We start from the raw sequence: 27,875 nt of genomic DNA on the forward strand, positions 1-27,875 counted from the left end.
ATCCCAGCACCTGCAGTCAGGTTGTGGTAAGTGCTGCACAAAACACGGACCAAAATGCAAACTTTATCCCAGATGGCTCATGCGCTTGATCCCTCTGACAGGTTCCAGCAGATCTAAGCAGACCTGTACTGCATGTTTCACTCCCAAAGATAAGGTTGTTTTCCAGCAAACGAGGTCTGCTGCGGCTCTCCAGGCCCCGGGCCTGCGCAGGAGCCCTCTCCGCGGAGATCGCCGTAGGGCCGTCTCAAACCTCGGGGGCTCGCTCCGCCGCCACAGGAGGGCTGCGGCGCCGCCTGGCGGCCAGGAGAGGGCGCGCAGGGCGGGGAGCTCCGCCTGGCTCCCGCCCTCCCTCTTCGGGGAGTGGCCGCAGCTCATAAGGGGGCGGGCGGGACCAGGGGCGGGGCTGGCTGTACCGTGCCGGGGGCGGGCGGGACTAGGGCCGGGGCTGGCTGTACCGTGCCGGGGGCGGGTTGGCTAGGAGGCGCCCCGCCTGCTTGCAGTGGGATTGGGACCTCGGTTCGCCTCGGCTGCGCCCGGAGCTGCTACTGCTGCTGCCGCTCCCGGCAGCAGAGCCCTCCTCAGGTAAGGGCGGGAAGCAGGATCCCATCTTCTACTCTATGCGGTGTCAGGACGTCGAGAGCAGCCGGGAGCCGACCTTGGCCCTAGAGAGCCCCACCGGGTTTGGGGTGCACGGAGCTCTCGACGCCTGGGCCTCCGCAGCCATCGCTGTCGGGCAGAGCTCGCTGCCCTCCTGATAGCTGCCGACAGAGCCCGGCCTCCTTCTTGTCCCGAGCCCGCCCCTCCTCCTTGCCCCGGTAGCGCGGGGGCCTTAAGTGCGCTGTGTGGCTGCTGCCCGGCCCTCCTCGGCCTCGTGCTCAGGTACCGGCGTGCAGCAGCCGCGGAGGCTGATGCGAGGTGTCCTGCTGCTCGGTGCCTTGGTACTCGGTGCCCTGGTACTCGTACTTGGTGCCCGCCCATCTTAGGGGAATCCCCTCCCGTCCTCTCTTCCGTAGGGAGGCGGCCGGCGGGGTCTGCGAGGGACGGCAGCCGGACCGATGCTGCTGCCTGCCTGGGAAATGTGTCTGTATGGTGCCCTCACCGTGGGCTCTCACTTCTATGCTTTCTATGAAGTGCACCAGGTGTCTCAGAGTAAGTCTGTGATGCGGGCTTCTGCAGCGCTCCCCTCCCGTGGCTGGCGGGGTACCTGGCTTGACTCCGCTTTGGGTTGTTTTCTGCTTTGCTCTTCTGCAAGGGGCACCTCCTGCCTGCAAACCAGCCTCCTGCGAGGAAGCAGCAGCCAGGTATCAGCTGGGCAGAGAGCTTTGTCCCAGGGCTTTTTTGCCTTGAGTGCTGGGGAGACGCTTGGCGATAGTGTCCTAGCACTCAGTTTTTAGGGAAGAGATGAGGGGGACGCTTCTGAAGCTTAGCTACTCAGATGAGGGAAAGTCGTATTTTAACTGGAGTTTTTCCTGGCTACTTACCTGTAACACCATAGAGGTGGGTGGTTCGAAGGTAGCTGTGCCTCCTGGTGGATGGTGCTTACTGGGGTTGAACCTGCAGAGGCTGCGCTGCTCAGAGCTCTAGCTGCTCTTGTGCTGGTTTGTGGGCTCAAAGCAATGAGTGGGTTGTTCTTACAGCTTTGGGGTCAGTTTGCTTGCAGACAACTGCCCGTGCCTTGGTAGCCATATGGTGGCTTGTTTTGGTTCAGTGAGTCTGATGCAGAGGAGGGATTGGCACATCAGTATTTTAAAGAAAATAAAGGTGGTATAATTTAATAACAGTATAGATAGTTATGGAGACTCATTAGGGAAAGATGTATTGGATCTTGTTAGGCTGTAACCAGCAAAGTGTTCTATATTAATGCCCCTGGCTTGCTCTGAGAAGAGCTGAAGGGAAGAAGAGGAGTGCCATAAAGACACTTGCAGGGCAGTGAAGGAAGTGCTGGGTAAGTGGGTATAGGGCTGTGTACCCCATGTACAGCATGTGTTCTGTGGAGATGGGAAAAGGCTACATGGAAACATGCTCTGGAGCAGCATCTCTGAGTGGCTTTGGCTTGTTCTGGTCCCTGTTGTGTCTGTGTCTCCATTTTGCTCCAGTGGGAGAAACCCAGCAGTCCTGAAAGACGGGAAATGAGAATTGTAGTACAAGTCCTGTGTGGTAACAGATTGCTTGTTGTCTGTTATTGCTGCTCTTGAAGGGGGAATCAAAGCATAGGTTCTGGGTCATCATGGGCTTTGACTTTGCCCTTTGTGGCCTTGTTGAGCTGGTCACTAAGTGAGCAGTGACACCCTGACTGTGTCCCCCACCTGCAGAGGCAGCATGGGAGCGTGTGCAGAGGCCACATCCATGACTTTACCTGCTTTTGTTTCTGTGTTGTTAGCAGAGGTTTGTTTTCTTTGCAGAGTATGAAGCTGCAATGGACAGAAGGTTTGGGCTGGAACCAGGAACTCTGTTTTGGGGCCTCAAAAAGGTAGGATGGGTGACCAGCATCTTTTATTTCATTAAACTAATAAGAGTATTAGCACCCCTTTACCACAAAACAAAGCCTAGCCAGTTCTCTTCCTGACTTGCTTTTGACCTCACAGCACAAGGAATTCTTGCTTGTGGAAGTATTTTGGTGTTTAGGCCCATCATCTCATGACAGTGGAGGACCCCTGATGTGAGAAAGCCATATGGTACTTGTGGAGATGAAGCTCTAGTGGGGTTTTGTATGAGCCTCTCAGGCAACTGGCTGACCCCACTTACCTAGTTTAGATAGAAACCCCGTGTCACAGGAATCTCCAGGTGACCTGATTTCATCAGATCTCACTCACTTAGGCTTGGTATAGAAACAGGGAGTGAAACTTTGCTTCTTCAAGGTGCCTGTTCACCCAAGCTCCTGGTTTTCAATGGCAGAGCAGAGTTACTCTCTGAATCCTTCAGAAGAGGTGAGCGGCACAGGTCATTCTTAAAAGTTCTTTGTTTCATAAAAGGCTGTTCAAAGTTGGGGGAAAAAAAGGCTAAACTTTGCATGAGTGGAGTACAGTTGAAAATGGTTTTGGCTTTTTTTCCAAAGGAAAAAAAAATCTTTAAGAGGATCGGAGCAAGCAGAGGTGTGAATTTATTGGGTTTGAAGAGATAGTCAAGAACAGTATTGACAGACTAATTTGTTTCCTGAGAAGCTTTCTGACAGGGAACCATTGCAAAGGTATGTGGGACTGGGAAGCCATGAGAAGTAGGACCCTTGTTCTAGGCTGCATCTCTGTAATCACCAGCCTGTTGCCTGTGTCGTGGGGAGAAGATGTAAGTGGGTGCCCCTCTGCCTGCTTTACAGTTAGAAAACTCCTATTGTGTTTGTAGGGAAAACCAACAATTGCTTCTTGGCCATGTTCAGTGTTGGCCTGGAGTTTAGGAGTCATGACACTATCTAACGCTCTTTCTGAATTTCATACCATTGGAAGTTAAAATGGAGTTGTTGGAGCCCACTGCTGTGATCAAAATGTGTTGCTGAATATTGAGTCCTGTGGTGTTTGGTATGGGACCCTAGTGTGTTATAGGGATGCTTCCTTGCCCTGTAAGAACATGTTTATGGCCAGATACACGTATTGACCAGTTTCCTTGATGCTGCAGGACCCCATGGACTTTGAGTGGAGCTACTGGATTGAATGGGGAAGAGAGCGTATATTGTGGCTTCTGGCTGGTCACCTGCTGGTATCACAAGTGTGCAGGCTCTTGGTGGAGAAGGTGTGTATAGATTTTCTTCATGTCAGAGAGTTTCTGTGTGTTCGTTTACTCTGGGTGTGGGAAATTCAGCACTGAGGTTACTGAGTGTAGGAAATCCCATTCTGTGAGTGAGTTAATAGCTAAGCACAGATGAGAGCAAGTAGGTCAGTTGCCTTAGGTGTGTGTTTGGAGACTTCATCCTCCAACCCTTCAAAGGTGTTGTTTTCCAGTGTCATTTGACGCAAAAGAAGGGTGTAGATATTCCTTTCCAAGACTGCAAACTGATGACTACTTGGGTTTTGGCATGATGCTAAATGATTGCATGATTTTAGGAAATGACTACCTTGTGGTGTGACACCTGCTAGTTTGGGGAAGGAAGGGAGGAAGTTCTTCCCCAGATCAGGGAGACTCTGGATATCACACATACTGATATAGAAACCTCTTCGGTCTTACAGAATCATCTGAGTTGGAAGGGACCTCTAAAGGTCATCTAGTCCAACCCCCCTGCAGTGAGCAAGAACATCCTCAACTAAATTGGGTTATCCAAAGCCCCACTGAGCAGGGATAGGGTCTCAACCACCTCTCTGGGCAATCTGTTCCAGTGCTCAACCACCCTCATTGTAAAGAACTTTTTCTTAACGTCCATCCTTCATGGATACAGTTGGCTTTCCCTATATTGTTTTCTGTGTTTTTAACCTTGTTGACTGTATTTGCTTCTACTATAGACCCTGTGTAGGAGAGTACTGATACTGAGTACTTTTTTTTCTTTTGAAATAATCTAAAAGCTGTTCTGTTTTTCTGACAGTATAAACCATGGTGCTTGATGGTTTATGGAATGGCTGCCTGCTGGTTGTTACTGGGAATCAAAGGCTTTGCTGTCATTTTGTTACATGCAACCATTTCGTTTGCTGTGGCTCAGTTTCAGCTGTCCCTCCTGACATGGTTGTGCTCCTTCATCTTGCTATCCACTTTACGCATACCGGCTGTAGAAGAAGCCAAGGTAATGTCAGGAAGGCTAGTTAAATGTCAAATTATGGGGGTGTTCAAATTATGGTAGTTATCTTTATGGACGAAGTACTATGCCTGCAGTTGATGTAAGGAGAGGTTGGCTTATGCAGCAGAGCTGCAGTGGCTTACCCTGGAGCTGCTTCTGTTTCTCAGCTGTGCTGGCTGGTCCATTGAGATGGAAGTGTGTGCCTAAGTAAGTGGCTTTCAGCAGTGCTGAAGTATGATCATACTTTACTAGTTCTCTAGTAAATGCATGGCCTGACTACCTTATTGGTGACTGCAGACTTCTGCATGGAAAGGGAGACTGTTTCTCCAAGACTTTGATTTGTACCAAACAAGTTGCTTGCTAACTAGGTGGTGCAAGCTCAGTTTTACTCTTTCTCTAATGGCTTTTGATGAGCAAAAGCTGTGAGGAAATATCCTTGTTCCATTTAATGGGTCTAATGGGCAAAAGTGAACATAAGCTATAAGGCCTTTGGGGGGAGGGCAGAGGGAAGATGAGTGGTTAGAGTCTCCATGGTGTGGATAGATTTGTCTTGAGAGGAGGAATTGGCCCACTGCAATACAAAAGTAGTCACCCAAACTACATTTGCTGATATTTCCTTTTTTGTTTGTTTTTGCAATAATGTTTTTGTTGTTGGAAACGGGTGTGACAGCAGGTGTTAAACTCAAAGGCTGAGTAACATCTTCCCAGTTTTGAGCTTTCTCAGGAGTGACTGATTCTCTTCAGTCTGGACTGCAGCCCTAGTAGTCCCTCAGCTGTCAGTAGTGCAGCTAGCTGGTTTAGATATTGCATTACTGGACCAAATCTGAGAAGGATAATGGCATTCCTGCAAGAAAAGCTCTCCTTCTGTCAGTTCTTCAGAACCCAATGTTTCTGAAACCAAGCTGTCTATGCTGGTTGCAATACTTCTGGAGGCCTTTTCTCCAACAGCCAGTGCTTATTGTTTGTGTTAAGTAGTGCTGTTCGCTTCAGTTGTTTCCTTCTGCTGGTGAGCCTGCAAGTTAGGATCTGGGTGGACATGGCTGTGCAGCCATATAGATGACACAGCATTGCACCATTCTGATCTGACTTTTTGTCTTGCAGAGGAAGTGGTATGACACTGAAAATGAGTATTATCTGCTGCTCTTTACTATGTCTGTCCGCTGCCTCTTCTGCACTAGCTTCAGCCTGGAGTACTGCTGGCATGGACCTGCCCAGAAGTCATCTCACTCATTCTTGTGGATGCTGGCATATGTGTTTTATTACCCAATGTTCCACAATGGACCTCTTATGAATTTTGATGAGTTCAGCAAGCAGGTAACAGTAGTTTCTAACATCACAGAGTTACAGATTATTTTTTTCTTTTCTTTTTTTTTTTTTTTTGCTGCATGTTGTCTCAGGTGAACTGCATGAAGAGCTATGGAACCATAGAATGGTTTGGGTTGGAAGGGACCTTAGTGATTATCTAGTGATCATCTAGTTCCAACAACCCTCTGCCATGGGCAGGAATGCATTCCACTAGATCAGATTGCTCTAAGCCCCATCTAACCTGGCCTCGAACAATTCTGGGGATGAGGCATCCACAGCTTGTCTGGTCGACTTGTTCCAGTGTGTCACCACCCTTGGTAATAAACGTCTTCCTAATATCTAATCTAAATCTATCCTCTTTCAGTTTAAAATTGTTACATCTTGTCCTATTGCTGCTCTTCCTGATGTGAAGAGTCCTTCCTCATCTTTCCTTTAAGTCCTGAAATGCTGCTATATCGAAGCTGATGGTAATATCTGCTGCTAGATCTAGACACAGGTCTTGTACTGTGAGGACTAAGTTGAAGTATGATAGGTTGATTTTTGTGGTGTGGTGTGTTGGTTTTGGTTTTTTTTTTCCCCATTGTGAGAGATTTTAATGCTAGTAATAACAAAAAGTTAGGTAGATAAGTTAGTCTGCTTTTCCTTGAGATCTTTTAATGTGTTTCATAAGGTAGTTTACAGGTAAACCTCTGCTTATTTTTCAGTTCGCTATGTGACAATGATACTAGTAAGACTTTCAAATGGACATTCCAAATGTTACTCTGTATCTATTGTCCTTTTTCTCTGAAAGCATTGAAGTATACTCTGTGTAAAAGGGAAGGCTGTAGATAGAAACCATTCTTGGGTCTTTGTGGTTGTATGTCAGCCATGGGCTAATACAGAACTCAATGGGGCTGGTTACTGACATATATTTGGATATATTGTTACTGGATATATTTAGTCTAAAAAGAGTCTAAGTAAGTCAGTATGTCTAACTTGATTGGAAAGAGATTGATTGATTAGACTACAATGTCAGAGAAAGTGGAAAGAAAGCAAAATAGGTTTCAAAGGCTGGATGGTTAATCTACTTGATTGTGATTTCTATTTCCTTTTGAAATATTTTTCCCTCAGTGAGATACTTGTTTGGGGGGAACCTTACCTGCATATTTTCACTTCAGTAAAAGCATCTATAACTGATGCTGTAATACTTTTTTCCTTCTTTAATAGTGATTTGAAGAATTTTAGATTTTACTGATCTCCTCCAAGAAAGATTTAGTTGGGTGTCTAAAACGATCTTCCACATAATTCTGAAAGTACCGGTGATGTAGGAATGTGAAGACTGGGCAATTTCAAGGGTAGCGTTGGAAATTTGACAATGTCCCAGACACCGACTTTTAAGACAAATTGTCCTCCCCAAATTCTACTTTACAGGTTTATCTGACATCAAATTTACTTTGTTACATTTTACTGGATAAAACGTCTGTTTCAGTTTTGTGTTTAGAAGCCTAGGCTTTGCTTGCTTCTGTTTGTATTTGGAAATTTTCTGCTGAAGCCACAGCAAACAGACTGGGCGTTATGAAAGTTAGAACTGAGGTTCTGGTGGACCCCTAAGTGACAAGTCCTTTGCTCATTTGTGTTCAGTAGCTTTGGAAGATGCAAACTGAATATTGTTATCCTGGGCTGGATGTTGTAGGAAAAGTCTGCATAGATTTGCATAAACGGAGGTAATTTTTCTAACTCTTTTTGCAAATTCTGAAGTTGCAATTTCCATCTATATTCTTGTACTCCTAGCAGAGGGAGAGATGTAGGGTTTATTAGTTTAGTGTTGTGGTTTTTCTTTTATTAAGGACTGCTTCAGTAGGCCTATGAGACTCCAAGGTAGCAGCTTGGGGATAGCTGGTAGGAAAAAATGGGAGAAAGTCTTGCATTGAAACTAGGCTCATCTGATATGGCTCAGCAAAAATCCATGCAAAGACAAACATATTCTTGGTGTAAGGAGAAAAGGATTGAGAATGGTACACCTGTATTGGTAGTATGTTCTCATTTAAATATGCACAGACGTGTTTGGTTAAAACCATAAAGAAGATGGAACAGACTGAACAACATCAGTGTGTTTCATGTTGGTGTTGAGCAGAGGATATAGCCTTGACATGTGAAGTTGGAGAAGGATTTTGAAGTTTGCAGTGTCTAGCAGTTGATTCAATGTGCACAATACTAAGTGTTTATTGCTGCTATCACCGAAACCCACCTGCAGAACCCATTAACTGAAGCTGAGACTGAGATGAGGCTCCTGCTGAGTGCATTGGAAAGAAGTAGTACTGAAGATGGAGACAGATTTCTGTATGGCTTGAAGATACAATGCTGGTAATTGGTATCCCTTGCTAGGCAAAAATGAGAGTGTGATGCTTCTTCCATGGCCTTGTAGAATTTCTGGGTTGAAGAAGGGTATAGCATTTCTAGTCATGGGTTTGAAGGCCTGTTGTGCAAATCCCTGTGACTAAATTGTATTTTCCAAGTGTAATGGTTTGAATCAGACAAAACGGGTCAAACCAAACCAGCAGGTTAACCTGTCTATTTTCCCAATACAGAAGTGAGGGAAAACTAACACACAAACTTGGAATTGAGACCAAAAAAAGTGAGATAAGAATAGAGTTTACTGATCAAAATCAGATAAACATAGTACAAAAAGCATAATTACCTTAACCTATTTGTAGAAAAAGCACTGGCACAAAGCAGCAGCAAGCAGAAGCAAGCAAGCTAAAAACCCAAGCCAGAAAACTACTTCTCCATCCCTCCTTGTCCTGCCACCATCCCAGTGGAAAAAGACCAACACCCAAGAACCTAGAACCCAGAAGCAGGAACTGGAACATGAAGCCTCCCATGTTACAATCTGAATTTCAAGCCCCATAATACTTTGCTCCACTTAATATTTTCGCAGCTGGCGTGACTGCAGTGTGGTATGAATAACAGCAACTGGTTGAATTCAATCCATGATCCCAAGATTTTGCCTAGGTGTTATAAATGAATGTTCAAAATGAGTGTCCTTCATTTGTAAGTGAGCAGAGCTAGCTGCATGTTAGCCGTACTATATGCTTGCAATAATGAGGGGAATTTTTGTCTGTGCAGATCGGTTGCTTGTCTTGTATATGTGATTTTGGTGGCTGGTTAGACGTTATGCACACATACAATGATAGATATGCAAAACATGACAATTTTTAGGTAATCCTATGTTTGTTATTTGATCATATTCTTTTTATTGTGGAGAGAAGGTAAAATAAGATAATACTATGCCAATGTGTTTGCTGTGGCATTGAGAGTTTGGGGCAACTTTGAAGCCTGTTAACTGCAAACCTTGTCTTATCTGATAGCTAGCTTACACTTAACTACTGCTTTCTTAGTGCATCATGGAGGTCTTTTAGACCTTGGCAGCATGGTATTGAATATCAGCAGCAGACTTCACTCCAACCCATGGCAGTGTCTGTATTTGGTAGGGCTACTGCTTGGAAAACCACCTCCTTCATAGCTGTAGTTTCTTTAAACTTTTTTGATTATCTTTAGAGGTTGATCAAGTTACAGGAATTTGAAAAAGTCTTATGTCTGGATTATGAGTACATTATCTGCACTTTCACTTTTGTACAGTGGTTGTGTCTGTTCATGTTTGGCCTCTTGTTGATTTCTACAGCTTACTGAGTGAGACTGAGAATGGAGAGACCAATCTTCCCTCAAGTAAATCAGGGGTTTCCAAATGGTGTACTCAAATGGACCCCTTAATAGTAGTGAATTGCAAAGGAATCTTAAAGAAAATTCTCAGGATGAGTATTTGAGTAAACCAGTCAGTTATGTGCTATATAACCTCTTTGGATTTCTTCATTAGATGAGGAAACAAGAAACCTTCAATTTGAAGACCAATATCATCATCTTAATTGTGGGCATAATTCGTATTTTCTTTTGGTGGTGTCTGGCTGAGCTGATGATTCACTTCATGTATATCCATGCTCTGTACAGCAGTGCTTCACCTCTGGAAGCTGCATCATACTGGGCCTTGGGTGAGTACAGAAACAATAGCAGAAATCTTCTCCCCTAACTTCAAGAATCCCAGGCTACTTTTTTTTTTTTAATGCCCATCTGTAGATACTTACAAATAGTGCATTATAGCCGTTTGCTTTCAGAAAAATGGTTTATAGACTCTTAGTACAGTCATGTAGATCCTCTTAGAAACTTAGAGTTGAACTGTTATTGAGTTGCTTCCTAAATTAAAATATGCTGTTTTTTCTAATCTCAAGTATATTTGGACTCAAGTGGATACTCCACCCCACAAGTTAGAAGTGGACACTTAGAGTTGGTTTAGTGTATGTAGGAGAGCAAATGTTAAGAATTAGTGTTTAACGACCTTCTGTGTTTCTAGTTTATATTCATGTTGGTAAGAAAAATAACAGTACTCATGAAAAAGAGGGAAGGAATTGCATACAAGGTGGCTCGAAAAGTAGCAGTCAGTGCTTCTAGGCTCTGTTTTCCTCCTTGACTTTTTCCTCTCTTCTGCCCTCTCTCAGCTCCTTGGTATTTTATTAAAATGTCTAACTTGGCAGGGGAGAAATGGTTGCTGATGAATGTAGCATAAAACGGCAAGAGCTTTGGGTGCTGGTGACAAGAGAACCCATAAGCAACCTTGTGTATGTGATTGGTTGGACTTTTTCCTCACTGTCCTACTCTGTGCATCACCAGGTAAGAGAAAGTAGAGAAACCCCATGCCTTAAACTTGGGTTTTGAAAAAGTCTTGGTGGTTGCTGAACTGCAGGAGGTGTCTCTGAGCGTCCTTGTCAAGCATTCTTTGGAGATCATGTGCTGTGAGCTGTGTTTTTGTGTATTGGACTCTGGTCAGCAGAAAGCAGTGTGTGTGCGCTCTGTGTATATGTGTATGTGCATATACACACACTTAATGTATATATAAAAGTCAAGAGCAGAGAGAGAAGTTTGGCTCCATGGTTCATTCTGACTCTCCTCACTCAATCACTATTTAAAAAGTGGATTCTGTGCTTTCACCTCATTGATAAATGGACTCTGTTACCTGTTGTTGTTATCTGTATGTCTGACAGAAAGCTGGCCACTGGATAACGCAGGAAAGGCTACAGAATTGGGGACAACATATTCTGGCTTTGGGGTTATTGGCAGATTCCTCTCTTCCTTCAATACCACCAGTATTGATATTTAAAGTCAGGGGTGTGAAAATTTACTTTACAGAATGTAGCCAAATAGCCTGTATATTTGATGAAATTAAGTGTTTATATCTGAAGAATTTAAGACGTGTATTGAACAGATTGCTTGACAAGTCTAATATGCCTCAAAGCGATAGGTGATGAACGGTAGTGTTAAAGCAAGTTTGGACTCTATAGCTGCATGACTAAATATGATCTCTTGAATTGAAACAGGTGTTCAAAGTGTAACCCTTGTTGAGCTTTCTCTGTGATAATGAAAGCAGATATTTAAAATATTATGAATGGGATTTTGAGGCAGAACTTTGTCACTTAAAGTGTTTTCTCAGCAGGTTTTATGACAGTGATTGTGCAGCTGTCCTTAGACTTAAACCAGTGACAGGCCACTGCTGTGACTTGCTTTAGGGAGCCACCAACATGAGTAAGGCTACTGTTGTAATACTTTATCTGTTCATCCCTACTGGATCTTAAGGTATCTTACTGCCAAACACTCAAACTCCCCTTATTTTGCATTCTGTGTTACTAAACCAAATTTATATCAAGGCAACAATGCCAACAGTGCTGGTAAAGACAGTATGTGAGACTTTGCTCTCAGCATCTTAAGAGCAATGATGATTTGTTTACGCCTCAGAAGTATGAAGCTACACTGTTCCACATCACTTCATGGTGGTAGCCTTGTGAGGTGAAACCATGAAGAAATAAAAAACTCAACCAAACAAAACTGAGTTGCAATGCTTATTTAAGAATGCTAGTGTACAACATTGTTACTTATAGCCATGTAAAGCAGAAATGCTATAGTTACCTAATTAACATGACTAACTACACACAGATATGAAATGAAAAAATAATACCTGGGAGAATGTGTTAGCCATTCCTTCTCTTGTGTGGAAGGAATTGGGCAAATGAATTTCTAGAAGCAGCAATACACAAAATGGTGCCTGTATGGTTTTGATGCCTGTGTATTTTGCTGTAACGCAGGTATAAGCTGCTTTGAGTATTACTGTTTGCATGCTTTAGCTACTGGCTAGTACATTGTGAATCGTATGGTTGTTTCTTCAACTTTAAAAAAAAAAAAAATCGTGGCCTTTTGTGGCTAAATCAAAGATCCTGTTAGATCAGGTTCTTTTCTCTGTGCCCTTTACAAGCTAGTACCTGCATTACTGTAACAGCAATCCTGCCTGTAGATTGTATTACCTCATTCTTTCCAACTCACTTGTAAATGCATAGTTCTGTGTTCTCCTACTCTTCTAAATGCAGATATATTAGAATCAGTGCAGAGTTTCTCTGCTTTTAGAGGAAGCCACCTTTTGTCCCAAATAACCCACTTAGTCCCACGTGTTTCTTGTGACATGCTACCATAGTAGCTCAGAGGACATTGTAGCTTTGCTTTACTCTGTACTTGTTGAATATCCTCCAGTCTCTTTACTGGTGATATAATCTGGGTAGATGAAGCGTCTCATAAGTGAACAATGATGGGGCACGTCCTTTCCAGCATTGTTCTTGTACTATGGATGGAAGAACTGTGATAATTGAAGTATCTGTGCAATCTCTTTTAGCTATATGCAAGTTATATTTGTAAATGGTAAGTTTCAAGATTAACTGGTTGCTAAGTGTTGGGAGTTGTGAGCAGAGGACTAAAGATAGCATGTGTAGTTCCTGCAAAGGTAGAACCTTCTGTTTTCTCACAGTCGCCCTTGTTTTCCTGGATTACTCCTCTCCCTTTGCTTCTTAACTTGTGCCTGGGAGCCACCACTGAAGGCAGCATATGTGGCTGCCCTGTGGATCAGTTGCTCAGAACAGCTGATTGATTGCCATCACAGCCAGTCAGTCCCAGCAGCAGATGGCCAGGTTGGCATTTTTTTCTGGTACTGACATGGGCTTTCTCTGACCAGGAAGCTCAGAGAAGCAGGCTGCCCCAACTGGGTTCTGGTTTTTCTCGTGAGACAAGTGTAGACTGAGCCTCAGTTGCTACAGGCTATTTAAATGCCCCAGAAGCAAGGCCAGTTAAAGGTCAGTCATCTAGGTGTGCCCCAGGCAGCCTGTGAGGTCAGTTGCTTGTAGAGGTCTAGCTGTGGTTGCAACCTGGCTGAAGGCTGCCTAGGGTTTAGGGAGCAGATAGATGACTTTACTCCTTCTCAAAGAAGTAAAAGAAAATGCTCCACACAGGTTTGGAAAGAATTGGAAATTTAAATGGGAGTACTATTCACAACTATATACAACAATACAAAACCACACAAAAATACCCAACAATTCGTATTCTGACTTGGCCCAGCTCTCTAGCCTGGGCTTCTCCTAAACCTCACTTAGGCCATCACCATCTGAAACCTTCCCCCCAGCCAGGCCTTAACCCCTTTCCCCCCACCAATACATCCCTACCCAGGCCTGAATGGTGCAGTAAAAATTAGCTCTGCCATGGCTGAAACCAGGCTGCAAACCTTCCCTGCATCACAAGAGATAGAAGTTTGTGCCAGGAAGGGAGCAGAGACAGGAAAAGGGGGAAGAAACTGACTGTGCAGCCAGTTAATATTGCACCTTCTATACAGTGGGATGGAATAACATAATTTCCAGTGCCATCCCACCTTGGGAAGGATGGGCTGTCCAGTCCCCTGGGAGGACCTCTCTATGGTTAGACAGCTGTTTCTTAACCTGCAATAAAGGCTGTTGTTAGGAAAACTGTGGGCACCCAGACAGAAGCCACATGCAAACATGTAAGTGTCCAGGCCCCTGGCTGCAGAGAGTGCCAGAGTCTGGCACTTGTCTCTGCCACACTCCATTGCAACACCTGTGTTAGGTGTGAACAGGTGAATGATCTGCTCAACATGGTGGCTGAGCTGAAGGAGGAAGTCGCAAGACTAACAACTACAAGGGAATGTGAAAGGGAGATAGACTTATGGAGTCAGGCTCTGCCATCTCTGAGGGAGGGGCAGCAGGTGCTGACTGCATGGGAAGTAGGGGATCCCATGTCCTCATGCCATCCAGATAAAGAAAGAGACTTAAGAGACAGGGGGGATGGAGGCTGGTCCCTCCCTGAAGAGGCAGGCAAGCCCTTTCCCAGTCTCCCCCGTCTTCCCAGTTGCCCATACACAACTGATATGGTGCTCCAGAACCAGAGGGCTGGGTGAACGTGGATGGAGATGGAAGTCCATCCACATAGTTGCCCAGAGTGTGTCAGCCAGTCCCAGGACTTAGGACTAGTGCTAACAAGAAAAAAAGAAGGGTGACAGTAGTAGAGGATTCCCTTCTCAAGGGAACTGAGGGCCCCATATATAGGCCAGATCTGTCCCACAGGGAGGTCTGTTGCTTATGTGGGGCATGGATTAGGGACGTTTCTAAGAAACTCCCTGGTCTGGTGTGGCCATTGGATTACTACCTGCTGCTTGTTACACAGCTTGGGAGTGATGAAGTTAAGGATAGAAGTACAAAGGCAATTAAAGACTTCAGGGCTGTGGGAAGATTGCTTGAGTGCTCAGGAACACAGGTGGTGTTCTCCTCTATCCCAGTAGCAGGGGCGAACACAAATATATTGAAGAAGACAAATGAGTTTAATTCCTGGGTTTGAGTCTGTTGCCACCAGCAGAATTTTGGGGTTTCTGATCATGGGACAATTTATATGACACCAGACCTGCTAGCAGTAGATGGAGTACACCTCACTCAAAAGGAGAGAAGAGTTTTATCATAAGAGTTTGCTGGCCTCATTGGCAGGGCTTTAAACTACAGTGGAAGGAGTAAAGGGGAAGGACCAAGCTTACTGGAGACAAACCTGGGACACCTGTGGGATGGTGTGATGGTTCCACTGCTTCCTCAGCAGAGGTAGGGAATAACGGGCAACGAGATAAGGAAGATGCAAGGACCGTTGTTGAACTAGAATTCATGTCAGTTCCTGGGAGCAATCGAGCAGAGAAGAGCCCCCTACCCCGCAGAAAGGCACCCCAGCTGAAGTGTGTCTATGCCAATGCAGGGAGCATTGGAAACAAGCTTGAAGCTATCGTGCAGCAGGAAAATATTACTGCACTGACAAACATGGTAGGATGAATCACATAGCTGGAGTGCTGTGTTGGATGGCTACAGACTCTTCAGTAGGGATAGGCCTAGAAGGAGAGGCAGTGGGGTGGTCCTGTATGTCAGGGAGGGCCTTGACTGTCCTTAGCATGATGATGGTGACGATAGGGTTGAATGCTTATGGATAAGAATCAGGGGGAAGGCCAGCAAGGCAGATGTCATGATGGGGGTCTGCTGTAGACCACCCAACCAGGATGAGGAGATTGACGAAGTGTTTTATAGGTGTCTGGAGAAGGTCTCAGCCCTTGTACTTGTGAGGGACTTCAACTTACTGGATATCTGCTGGAAATACATCACAGCACACAAGAAGGATTCCCGGAGGTTCTTGGAGTGCATGGATGATAACTTTTTAACGCAGCTGCTGAGTGAGCCAACAACAAGGGATGGCTCACTACTAGACCTACTGCTAGTAAACAGAGAAGGACTAGTAGGAGATGTAAAGATTGGTGGACATCTTGAACAAAGTGACCATGAGATCGTGGAATTTACTGCTTTTGATGCAGCCTGGGATGTGATTGGCCTTTTGGGCTGCAAGCGCACATTGTCTGCTCATGTCCAGCTTCTCATCCATCAACAACCCCAAATCCTTTTCCACAGGGCTACTTTGTAGCACATCATCCCCCAGTCTGTATTGATAGCAAGGATTGTTCCAGCCCAGCAGCACAGTACTGTAATTCATTCATTCTAGAAAGATACTGTTTGCAAAATGAGAGCGTTTTTCTAGAATTCTCACATTGTCTATGTTCACGAATGCTTGTGTCTATGAATAGCTATTGGCATACTGAACAATATCAGGGCATTTGTGCTTATTTAACTCAGAGCACTAAATGCAATGTTTATAGCAATTCCAGGTTTTTTGTGTCAGTGCTGCATCTCATGCTGGTCAGACTGAAAGACTCTAGTACTTTCAGAATTAATGGCACAGCATGAAAACCTGTATTCTATAGTAATGGAAACCCAAAGAATTAATTCTTCTCAGTTTTAAAAGTTAATTTGGATTAATTTGCTCTCTTTACAGTTTACAATGTACAATTAAGATTTGCAGACACCAATGGTAAAAGCCACCATGGATTCCAGTAATTCAGTATCTTGGTGAATTGCAGAATGCCAGAGCAATAGCTGTACTGGGCTAGATCAGACTGTTTTGGACACGGGGTGTAATGAAGCCTGGGAAAAGAAATAAAATAAAGGTCAGGTAGATTGGTGATCCATTCCAGCCTATGTTCTTCAGGCTTCTTCTAGCTCAATGATAAACTCACTGACTTACATAGTAACAGGGAGTTCAACGCTAGTTGAAAGATCTTAAAATAGGCCTTATGGGTTTTTTGTGTGGTTTTTTGATGTTATTTTTTTCCACTATGACAACATAGAATATCAATAATAAAATTCATTCTGCGGTATGTTGTTATAGAAATTGGAGTAAATGTTGAGTGTTTAATATTTGTAATAAGTCTGATTTTGAAAATTTAGAGGTTAAAAAAAAAATCATTGCCTCTGTTTTCTATATGAGGCTTCACATTCAGCCTGGTGATGCAGCACCATTTACTGATCTCTGCTTATCTGAACAGAACTTTGAGTATCACAAGATATCAGAAGACCACTGAGGTACCAGAGGAAGACATGACAAAGGAGGAGTTTCTTTGGTTAATGACAACTGCATTTAGGGAACAGTCAAGTAATCTGGAGATCCATAAATCCATGGCTTCCGATGGATGCACCCATGGGTGCTGAGGGAGCTGGCAGAGGTTGTTGCCAGAACACTCTCCATCTTTGGTAAGTCATGGCGGACAGGAGAGGTGCCTGAGGCCTGGAGGAAGGCAAATGTCACTCTGATCTTCAAAAAGAGTAAGAAGGAGGACCCAGGTAACTCTAGACCCATCAGCCTCACCTCCATCCCCAGAAAGGCGATGGAGCAACTTATCCTTGGTGCTGTCTTTAGATGTATCAAGGACAAGAGGGTCATCAGGAGCAGTCATGGTTTTACCAAGGGGAAGTCATGTTTGACCAACCTGATAGCCTTTTATGAGGACATAACCAGGTGGACAGATGATGGTAGAGCAGTGGATGTGGTTTATCTTGATTTCAGTAAAGCGTTTGCTACTGTCTCCCACAGCATCCTTGCAGCTAAATTGAGGAAGTGTGGTCTGGATGATCAGGTAGTGAGGTGGATTGAGAACTGGTTGAAGGAAAGAAGTCAGAGTTGTGGTCAATAGGATGGAGTCCAGGTGGAGGCCTGTGGAGTCCCTCAGGGATGTACTATTCGATATATTTATCAACAACCTGGACAAGGGAACAGAGTGCACTGTCAGCAGGTTGGCTGATGACATGAAACTGGACAGAGTGGCTGACACACCAGAGGGTTGTGCTGCTATTCAGCAAAACTTGGACAGGTTGGAGAGTTGGGCAGGGAGAAATTTAATGAAATTCAACAAGGGCAAGTGTAGCACCTGGAAAGAACAACCCCAGGTATCAGTATAGGTTGGGGAGTGACCTGCTGGAGAGCAGTGAAGGCAAAAAGGACCTGGGGGTGCTAGTGGATGGAAGGTTGACCATTAGCCAGCAATGTGCTCTTGTGGCCAAGAAGGCCAATACCAATCTGGGGTGTATTAGAAGGGTGTGGTTTGTAGATCAAGAGAGGTTCTCTTTCCCTTCTACTCTGCCCTGGTGAGGCTGCGTGTGGAGTATTGGATCCAGTTCTGGACCCCTCAGTTCAAGAAGGACCTCAGGGAACTGCTTGGAAGAGTCCAGTGCAGAGCCACAAAAATGATTAAGGGAGTGTAACATCTTACCCTTATGAGGAGAGACTGAGGGAGCTGGAACTCTTTAGCTTGGAGAGGAGGAGACTAAGGGGTCACCTCATTAATGTGTATAAATATGTGAAGTGTGAGTGCCAAGAGGATGGAGTCAGGCTCTTCTTGGTGGTGCCCAGTGACAGGACAAGGGGCAATGGGTGGAAGTTGAGGCATAGGAAGGTCCATGGAAACATGAGGAAATTTTTTTTTGCTGTGAGTGTGATGGAACACTCAAACAGGCTTTGCAGGGGGGTTGTGGAGTCTCCCTCTCTGGAGATATTCAAAACCCACCTGGATGTGATCTGGTATAGGTGATCCTGCTCTGGCACGGGGGTTGGACTTAGATGATCTTTTGAGTTCCCTTCCAGTACTAATGTTCTGTGATTCTGTGATCTTTAATGTTATTTTAAGATCACCTGTTCCATCCACTCCTCCCTGCAGGTGCAGCCTTTTACTTTCTGCACCCTGATATGGCACACAAGATTAAGCAGTGACATTTGGTTTGCATATGCATCCTTGGCACTAGCTATAAACATTGAGTGCCATAAATAGTAGAAGCAGACACTTGGAAAATATTCCATTAACTTCAGAAAGTGCAGTTAATTAAAAGAGACTGAGCTTGAAAAGTAGAACCACTGAATAGTTCTATTCTAACTGAAATCAGGACAAGAGGGTTTTTGGAGTTCATTTTAAGAGGCATGTAGTGTTACACTACTGAAATTAGGGTGCCAGTGGTTTTGTCTAGATGGTAATGAAATGCTCAGAGTGATTTGTTTGGTTGTTTTTCCATCCTGCAAGACAAATAATCATAGAACATAAAAACATAGAGGTCTTTTCCAACCAAAACAGTTCTAGGTTCAAGTCAACCTATCAACCTGAAACTACCATGGCCATTAAACTGTCTCCCAAAAGGCTGTGTCCACACATTTCTTGAACACCTCTGGGGATGGTGACTCCCACACCTTCCTGGGCAATATATTCCAATGCATGACTACTCTTTCAGTAATTTTTTCCTAATATCCACTATAAACCTCCCCTGGCAAAAATCCAATAAAATATTTGGCATCTTGAGATTTGTTTTGAAAACTGTAAATGCAAATACCAATCAAAACTAAGGTTTTTATTCTCTAAAGCATTGGATAGTTCACTGCTTTAAAAAAGTGTATGTGGGAGACAATAATGTTTCTATAAGCTTTATGTAAGCTAAACTTACAGAGAGTATTGGCAATTAACCTGTTTTTATTGCTACTGTTTTTTTTTTTTTTCTTAACTTGTATGTTGTGGCTTAAGCTCAGCTGGCACCTGAGTACCACACAGCTGCTCACTTACTTCCCTGGTGGTGTTGGGGAGTGATTTGGAGTGGTAAAAGAGGAAAACTCATGGGTTGAGATAAAGACTATTTAATAGGTAAAGTGAAAGCTGTAAAGCAAAACAAGGAATTCATTCACTGCTTCCTATTAGCAGGCAGGTGTTCAGCCATCTCCATGAAAGCCCAGCTCTGTCATGCAGAATGGTTATTTGAGAAGACATGCCATCACTCTGCATGTCTGTGTCTTCTCTGCCATTTTCTCATCCTTCCTCCACCTTTATATGCTGAGCAGGATGCCATATGGTGTGGAATATCCCCTTGGTCAGTTCGGGTCAGCTGTCCCAGCTATGTCTCCTCCCAAGTCCTTGTACATCTCCAGTTTATTCACTAGTGGAATGGTGTGAGGAGCCAAAAAAGACCTTGTGTAAGCTCTGTGTAAGCACTGCTCATCACTAACTAAAACAGCATCCCTGGATTAACACTGTTTCAAGCACAATATGTTTCAATCCCAAACATAGCCCTATACTAGCTACTGCTATGAAAACTAACTCTGCCTCAATCAAAATCCTCCACAATGTAGTATCTTGATTTAATTAGGGAGTTCTATCCTGCAAGTACTTACTAATGAACATAATGCCTACTATACCTTTTTTGGGAGTATCCAAGGCGTTTATATCCTTGAGAAAGCTTCTGGAAGCTTCCCTTAATCTGGAAGACTTGTCTATGCCTTGACCATGAGTCTCTGAGCAGCTCTGTTTAGTCTTCTTTAAGAATCTTCACTTTGGGATCTTCATGTCCATTAAACTTTGCTTAAAATGAAGTCCTTAGCCTCCTGGATGCACATTGTGGTATGTAGTTTCTTGCTATTACTCCATAAATTTTTGGATTTTTCTTGCTTCCTGTGTGCTACAGGAAGGCTGGGATACAAAGCCAGGCTTCACAACTCCTTATAGTACATTTTTTCCTTTCATCGTTCTGTTTGGTTTTGTGAGCCACTGCCTCTTTCAAAGCACTGCCAACCAGCAGTGAAAAATGCTGCAAAGAAATATGAGCCTAATTATTACGTCCACTGTTTACTGTTCCAAGTAATGAAATTAGGATGCTTCATGTTTCTTGCATGATGCTTTTTTTAAAGCTAGAGCCAGGAATTACAGAATTGAGTTGTCCCTTTTGTGACAGTTCAGCTCAGCGTAGCAGGTAGGAGTGGATGGTTAGTCCTGACCACAGGCCAGGACAGCACAACATGGTGTAGATAGGATTGCTGATAATGGCAGTAGAGCAATGCCTGTCTGGCAACTTGTGCCAAATTGACTTGGAACTGCAGTAGTCACATGTTCAGATGAAAGCCTCCCCCAGCATGAGGTGTAACCTCCTGCTATGATCAATAGCAAACTAAGAACATCGTAGTAGATCCCGTCATGGAGCCCTTGTTAGGGAGGAGTGTCCTGCTGTGAAGAAAATAGTGTAGCTGGGTATTTGAAGCTTGTCAACAATCATGCTCTTGTTGATTGGTTAATGGAGCTGGAAGCACCTCCTGTATCTTGTGATTGCTGGCATTATTGCAGAGATACATCTGTGGCCTCTCTGCTCCAGTGCAAGAGACACCTTCTTTCCTGAAGGAAAAGATGTGCATAGAAAATAAAGGGAAAAGAGTAAATAAACCTGAAGCCTGCTATTCTGAACTTGATGATATGGCCCCAAATTTTGAGCTGTTCTGAAGGTACGCTTTTTATTAGACTGATGCCTTACGTTGGTAACCCTTTTGAAATAAGACTGCTTACCTCTGGTAGGTGTTTTCTCTAGTTGAGCTTGCCCTGGTACTTGACAGAAACAGGCATCTGCAATCATTAATGCTACAAGGTCAATCTAGCTGCAAAAAGGGTAAACTTGTGCTATTGTCCTCGCTCTAGAATTGCCTGCTAAGTCACAATGCTTGACTGTCAGTTTTGGTGATGGATTGGGGACAGAAAAATGCTAAGTATGGTCTCTAATATCTGGATCCAATTTTTTTGTCATTATGAAAATGTTCTATCTGCTAACTTCATTCAAAAAAGTAGATTAAAATTCTCTAAATATTTTAAGTTCTAATTATCCTTGGAACAAAGCTCTGTGAAACTTTAAAAATACGATTTTCAGTAAGTTTAAGGTAAATATTTAAAGGTATCTAAATGCATTTTTAAAATGTAGGAAAACTATATTATACTGTTTTAAGGATTGCTAGATGAGAAGTTGAAAATGTCAGTTTCTTTAAAAAGTTGATCTAGGACTTCAAACAGCTTCGCTATTGAAGTCTATGAGTTTATGATTGTGTGGGTACATGGTTTTGTTTTTAAATCCCTCAACATTTAATTTTTTTTTTTAAGAAAAATATAACCTTGGCTCTCAATTTTCTAAATTAATCTGGGGAAGAAATAACATTTTTGCAATACTCTTCCCAGCAAGATGTGTTTTTAATATAACTTTTTTCCAGTCTAAGATAATGCTCATGTGAGTTCTTTAAGCTTTAAGTTGTATTAACAATATCACAAATCACGTGATATTGTTAATGAATTTGAGAAATGTATCATTAATCCTAAATTTCTTTTTGATTTCATGTTTTTAAACTGAGTGAAGCAGTGTACTTGTGGCTGCTTTGTGCTGTAATGGAGCAAGTGCAAAGCAGCTGGAATGTCTCAGGTATGCAAGGAGGTTTAAAGCCTGTGCCTACTTCCAACACAGCCCAGCTGTTGTGTGGCTCTGAATCTTGCTGGTAGTTTTCCATGTGTGGCCAGAACTCTCACACAGCTGGCATGAGGTGAAGACCAATGAGAATTTAAGCTGCATATTTTGATAGGGACTGTCACATTTCTGGTATGTTAGTCTTAGAAATGCCACATGCAGAATTGCTGTTGTGTGCCAGGTAATGATCAATGATGTGATGTCTATGTTTATCTAAAATATCAGTGTTGTGGAACTGTCTGCTAGTTAACAGTAATGACAGTTTAGATGTATGTTACTAGAGATGGTGAAAATGCCTTTTTCCCCCTCTTTTTGTACCTTCCCCCCTTTTTTTCCCCCTTGAAACCTGAGTATTAGCTCAGAAGCTTTCATCATTGTGTTTGAAATTGAATGTATTGATTTTGGGGTCTCAAGAGAGTGGCAGTCTGTATCACTAAATCTCTTTCCATCATGCACAGCCAAAGGATTTTGAATGTTGCCACAGCACATACAGCTGTGATCTTCATAATCAGTTTGTGTGGGTGTCAGCATTCAGTTCTTCAGTGAAATTTGTTAGAAAAGGAATGAGGAAATGAATGAAATGGGAATTAAAGCAGAAAGTTGTCTGTATAGATGATTTAGTGGTAATCTAAAGGGTAGCTAATTGCCTAATATCCAAATTGTGCTTCTGATTGTTTATTTTCCTCTGAGGAAGAATGTTGTTGAATACTAGATGGCTGTTTCCCTGAACGAAAATACCATAAGCTTCATGTCTATGTATTATGTTCTACCATCAATTTTTATTTTGTATGGCATAACTCTTTCTTATGCTATTCACTTGGATCTTGATATATATATATATATCAACTAGAAATGTTGGACTGTAGCAACAAAATCCTGGCCATGTGTAGACCAGTGGGAGTTTTGCAATTTACATTGCTAGTGCCAGAATTTCACCCTTGGTTGTAATGTTTTAGATGAGTTTCTAGCGTTTAACTTTTGGTTGTATTCCACAAAATAGTCATTAGTCAGCATTAGAATGCAAAAGGGATGTTTTGGCAAAAATTCCCAACAGATTTCCCAAGAGCTCTTCATGGACTTCTACTGCTGGAGTACAAGTGAAAACTTTGTCTCTAAGGAAAGTCTGCTGGAAGATTTTAAAATTGAATGTCTAAAGTACTCCAGTCAAATCACAAATTGGGGAAGTCAAGCACTGGAAAGGATGGAGATATAACAATTATTTTTTTTCTACTCTTCCAAATTGTTATAATTTTATTTTCTTTCCTTTGAGGTTAGATTTTGTCAACTGTCAGATCGAAAAGTTCACCCAAGTCAGTGGAAATTTTAGGAGTGAGCTCTCACCAGTTTCTATAAGGGTGTTGACCTTTGCTTTTTACTGCCATTTTCCTTATAATTACTGGTCAAATAACGTTTTATTCAGCCAAAGACATTTAGAATATTAATATGAATCATCTTGCTTTGTTTATAATGCATTCTAAGATTGTTACTTGCATGAGTAATAACACTGGGAATTGCCAGTGTGATTTTAATCCCATACCTGTGCAAGATCTTTGGTATTGTGAGCAGACATGCTGCGAAAATGTCATCTTTGGAACTAGGGTATCTAAAGCACTTTAAATCCACAGGACAAAGGCCTCCTTAAAGTGAAATATGTATTATATTAAGTGGAGTTTCAGTCTTCTATACCTCAACTGCAGCAGAAGGGGTGTAGTAGGGGGGGTGTTTTGGGGAGTATCGGTAAAAAAAAAAATTCTTGTCCCTGCATGGTTCAGTGTGTTCTCATTTTTAGCTCAACTAAGTTAATCTTTTTTTTTCATAGCAATCACAACTCACAGTCCAAAGAGTATTGAAAATGCAACTACAGATGCTTACATATTGGAATAATGGTACGATTTGGTTGGTGCACGTGCCTAAAATTAAAATTGCATATGCTCTTGTCCCATAACTGTTGCCTTATCAGCTGATGATGCTTTTTTAAGATCTTTGAGTGATGGCTGTTTGGAACTAATCAGTATTAATGGCTTTTATAAGTATTTCAGAACTTAAGATTTGGGTTTGTTTTTGTCTTTTTTTTTTTTTTTTAGGTGGCCTGGCTTTAGCTCAAGTGCTGTTTTTTTATGTGAAATACCTGGTTCTGTATGGTGTTCCTGCCCTCATCCTTCAAATGGATGGACTCAAACCTCCAGCTCTTCCTTGCTGTGTGAGTCTGATGCACAGTTTCACTAAAATGTGGAGGTTAGTCATTATTGCTTCTCAAGCACTGATACCTGGTAATCAATGGATAAAATCGTGCACGTGTGTGTTTGTGGTCACATACATGTTTGCATTCATGTTCTCTTGCTGTTTTCTTTAACAAAACACTGCAATTCATCCTTAGCAATTCGTTTCTATAGGCACCTCTATTTGATAGTTTATTTTTTCATGCTCCAGTGCATAGGGGCAAGCATCCCTTTCAGTATTTTCATCCTCTTAATTAGAATTAGACTCAACCCACTTAGCTTTGCTAATGTAGCATCCATTTTTTCTAGATATCGATTAAACAATTCATTTTTCAGTCTTGGTCTAAACCCATATTTTAGCTGCATGTTTTTACAGAGAAGGAAAAGTGCTTGATTAATTACCCTATGAGGAAAGTTGTATTTAAAACACTCCCATACACAGTTATGCAGTAGGGAAAGTCTTAAACACATTAAAAAACACTATAAAAGAAGGTAGTTTTTTTTTTATAATGTAGAATGAATTTCCAGAGCCCTTTTGCTTTTGAAGTGTTTCAGCATGATATTTCACAAAAAAAAAAAAAAGTATCAATCTTGTGGTTGCTTTAAATTGGTGTTCACTGAAGTATTTTTCCTGAAAATATTTTCCCAGGTGGATTCAGCTTGCTATTTAGCCTGTGTGTTAATGATGTATTCACTTGACTTTTCCCCTCCCTTGTTTTCCTCTGCACCATCTCTGGTTGTTTGGTCTGTGGAATGCTGTGCCCCAGACTTCTGGAAACATTAACCTAAGATGATTTAGACTTGGCAGCATTTTAGTGCAGAGCCTAGCACAATGGTGCTTACCCTGCTTGGTCTCCAACTGCTTTGCAGTATGAATAAAGGTTTTTCATTTTAGTCTTAAAACTGGAGCTTTATGGGATGAGATTTTAATTTTGAATTTCAGCTTGAAGCAAGTTGTAATAGGAAGCTTTATGGTTTGTAATAGTTGCAACTGTCAATACGTAGTATTCAAAGAAATGCAGTAGAAATAGGGGGCAAAACCCAAATAAACCGTTAAAAATTATTTGGGCTACTAGGAGATGCTTTGGTTGAAATTATATTTCAGAGCTGAACTGGGCTTATGACCTACAAAGATAATTTAGACATCTGTGGGTTTTATCAGCATCTCTTGGCCTACTGGGCCTTGTTACAACCAGCAGCATTTTTTTTTCTTATCTCCTAGTTATTATTCTGTGAAATCTGTGTATTGTCTTGGAGGTGCCAAATGAAACCAAACTCCAGCACAAACATTAATGACAGTCCTGTGTCAGGTGGTTATAACAGATCATGAAAAGGGACTCTGAGTATGCAAAGATGTGTGGTGTACCACAGTGGAAACATTGGATGTTCGTGAAACAAAAGAAACCAACCAAACAAAAAAGTAACTAGTATCTTAGAAGAAAGTTGTTTGGTTGTTTTTTTTTTTTTTTAGAAGGAAAAAAATTTCAGCTGCTGATATTTGCCATTTGCCTAAGTATTTCATTCATATGTGTTTAAAACATTCACTGTCAGAAATAATAAACTTGTTTCAGAGGCAGGATTTGTTTGCATGCTTTGAAGGTTGAAAAAAAACCCAAACAAGTTCATGTACAGCTGAGTTGATTTCTTGTTCTCAAAGCCATGTGGATAGTATGGCTGCTAGAGAATTAGGGTTCATTGTCAGTTATCAAGGAGATCTCATGTATCTTGCCCTCTGAATCCCTGAATTATGATGTCCATAAGCCTTTACAGTTAAACTCTCCCTTTGCAACTACCCAGATGCTTTGCAGTCTTATTATGTGTCTTGGTATGCTATGTAGGAATATTGGTGTTAGAAGCTGGAAAGAGCCTTTGTTTCTTAACTGTATGATTGTCTGAACAGGACAAGAGTTTGACATAAAAGCTAACAAAAAACGGTGCACGTAAATAGGTTGTGTTGTGAAGTCCTACTGGCTTTCTTAAAGTGCTAAATACTTGTTTACAGTTTGTGAATATGTGGACTTCTAAGTGAATGTTCCAAACAACTTTTTTCAAAGTGGGTGTCAAGGGTTGGGTCTGGGCTGGCCACTAGACACATGATTAAATATCCCTTTCCAAAGGGGAAGAGAAAGGGTGTAAGGGAAGAGGGACTTATGGATTAGAAAAGAAAACTAAAATTGCTTTAGTCAAAATAGGAACATTAAATAAATGCAAACCAATCTCAAACCGAGTCGCCCTATGGCATTTAATCACTGTCATCACTGACGTTGTGGGAAGGCACTGGGAAAGTCCTGTGCTGGACTCAGCAGCAGACAGAAACTGGATTCTGGAGCCAGGTTCTAGAACTGGATTCTGTAGCGCATAGATTGGGATCAAAGGCATAATGGACAGAGTCCTCCTCAGATGCTGGCCGTTGAAGAAAACACTGATCCTCAGGTTTATACCAAATATGCTGTATATAGAATGGAACATTTTGATGGTTGTTTTAGGGTCACCTGTCCTGCTCACTCCTCCTTGTAGATGGAGCTGTTTACTTTCTGCATGCTCCATGCAGTACACAAGGTTTAGGTGCTGTCTTGGTCTGCGCAGGAGCAAGTACAAGCAAGAGCCTTTCTGCATATCAATCCTTGGTACTAACTGTAAATGTCACTACTAGAAGCACACAGTCTGTGGAAACATGCTGTTAACTGCAGAAAGTGCAGTTACTTAGAAAGGACTGAGCTGAAAAGTAAAATCACAGAACTTGTTCTGTTCTAACTCAGACTAGGACAGTAGACCAAATTTAAATTATAATAGCACAGTGTCTGTTTTTAAACTGGTGAGGGGGTTTGTACCTCTTTGTACAGAAGAGGCTCTGTTTTCATAAAACAGTAGCGTGGTAAAGCTTGTTAAAGGCTCCTAGGGCCAGTCTGGGAGATGAAGTGGGCTAGAATAAGTCAAACGACATTGAGTACACCACTGTTATCTGCTGGCTGGCACTGGGGACACAGCTCAGAAAAACGTGCTTGTGTGCTTGACTCACTTTAATCCTTCTTGCTGGCAGCCACTTTAGGGTACTCTCAGAATAGTGTACTATGATAGCTAGGCTTTCAGAAGAGTATTTTTATGTCTCAAATGTATTAGCAGTACAGATTTTGAAGGAGAGAAGGTAGCCTGAAGAGAAAGACAGTGTAAGTGTTGCAATACAAGGAATGCAAATATGCTACTAACAAGTCTTCCACTACCACCTGGTGTCCTTTGAGCATAACAGCAAAGCTTTTGATCTGATGCATCCAGACCAGTGCCATTTATAATCAGTACATGCAGACATAATTTGCCATGTGATATAGCAGGTGGAAAAGCTTTCAATCAGGAAGATAAGAGATATACCACAGTCTGTCTAAAATTTCTCTAGAGCTGAAAAGCAAAGAAGGCGTTAGAAAAAAATCAGGTAGCCTGCCTCCCTATTTATGGTACTAAACAATAAACCAGATTCTGTCCATTCAAACTTAAAAACAAAGGCTTTCATTAAAAAGGAGTTATCAACTTTAGAGCAGATTCTGCCTAATTTGCATTGTATTTAATCAAAACAATCTCTTGAGTAAAAAAAAA

At 42.4% G+C, this 27,875-nt stretch overlaps 1 protein-coding gene across 1 annotated transcript in view; it reads left to right on the forward strand.

Moving 5' to 3' along the window:
* The first annotated feature begins 1,055 nt into the window (after window positions 1-1,055).
* HHAT (hedgehog acyltransferase) overlaps window positions 1,056-27,875 on the forward strand; it is a 177,545-nt gene continuing 150,725 nt past the window's right edge. The window contains exons 1-7 of the mRNA XM_054398978.1: window positions 1,056-1,149; window positions 2,403-2,470; window positions 3,610-3,723; window positions 4,508-4,702; window positions 5,798-6,010; window positions 9,855-10,026; window positions 24,153-24,303. Coding sequence (XP_054254953.1) covers window positions 1,056-1,149; window positions 2,403-2,470; window positions 3,610-3,723; window positions 4,508-4,702; window positions 5,798-6,010; window positions 9,855-10,026; window positions 24,153-24,303 — 1,007 coding nt within the window. The remainder of the gene's footprint in view (window positions 1,150-2,402; window positions 2,471-3,609; window positions 3,724-4,507; window positions 4,703-5,797; window positions 6,011-9,854; window positions 10,027-24,152; window positions 24,304-27,875) is intronic.

This window comes from Indicator indicator, chromosome 2, assembly GCF_027791375.1.
Source record: "Indicator indicator isolate 239-I01 chromosome 2, UM_Iind_1.1, whole genome shotgun sequence".
Lineage (NCBI taxonomy): Eukaryota > Metazoa > Chordata > Aves > Piciformes > Indicatoridae > Indicator > Indicator indicator.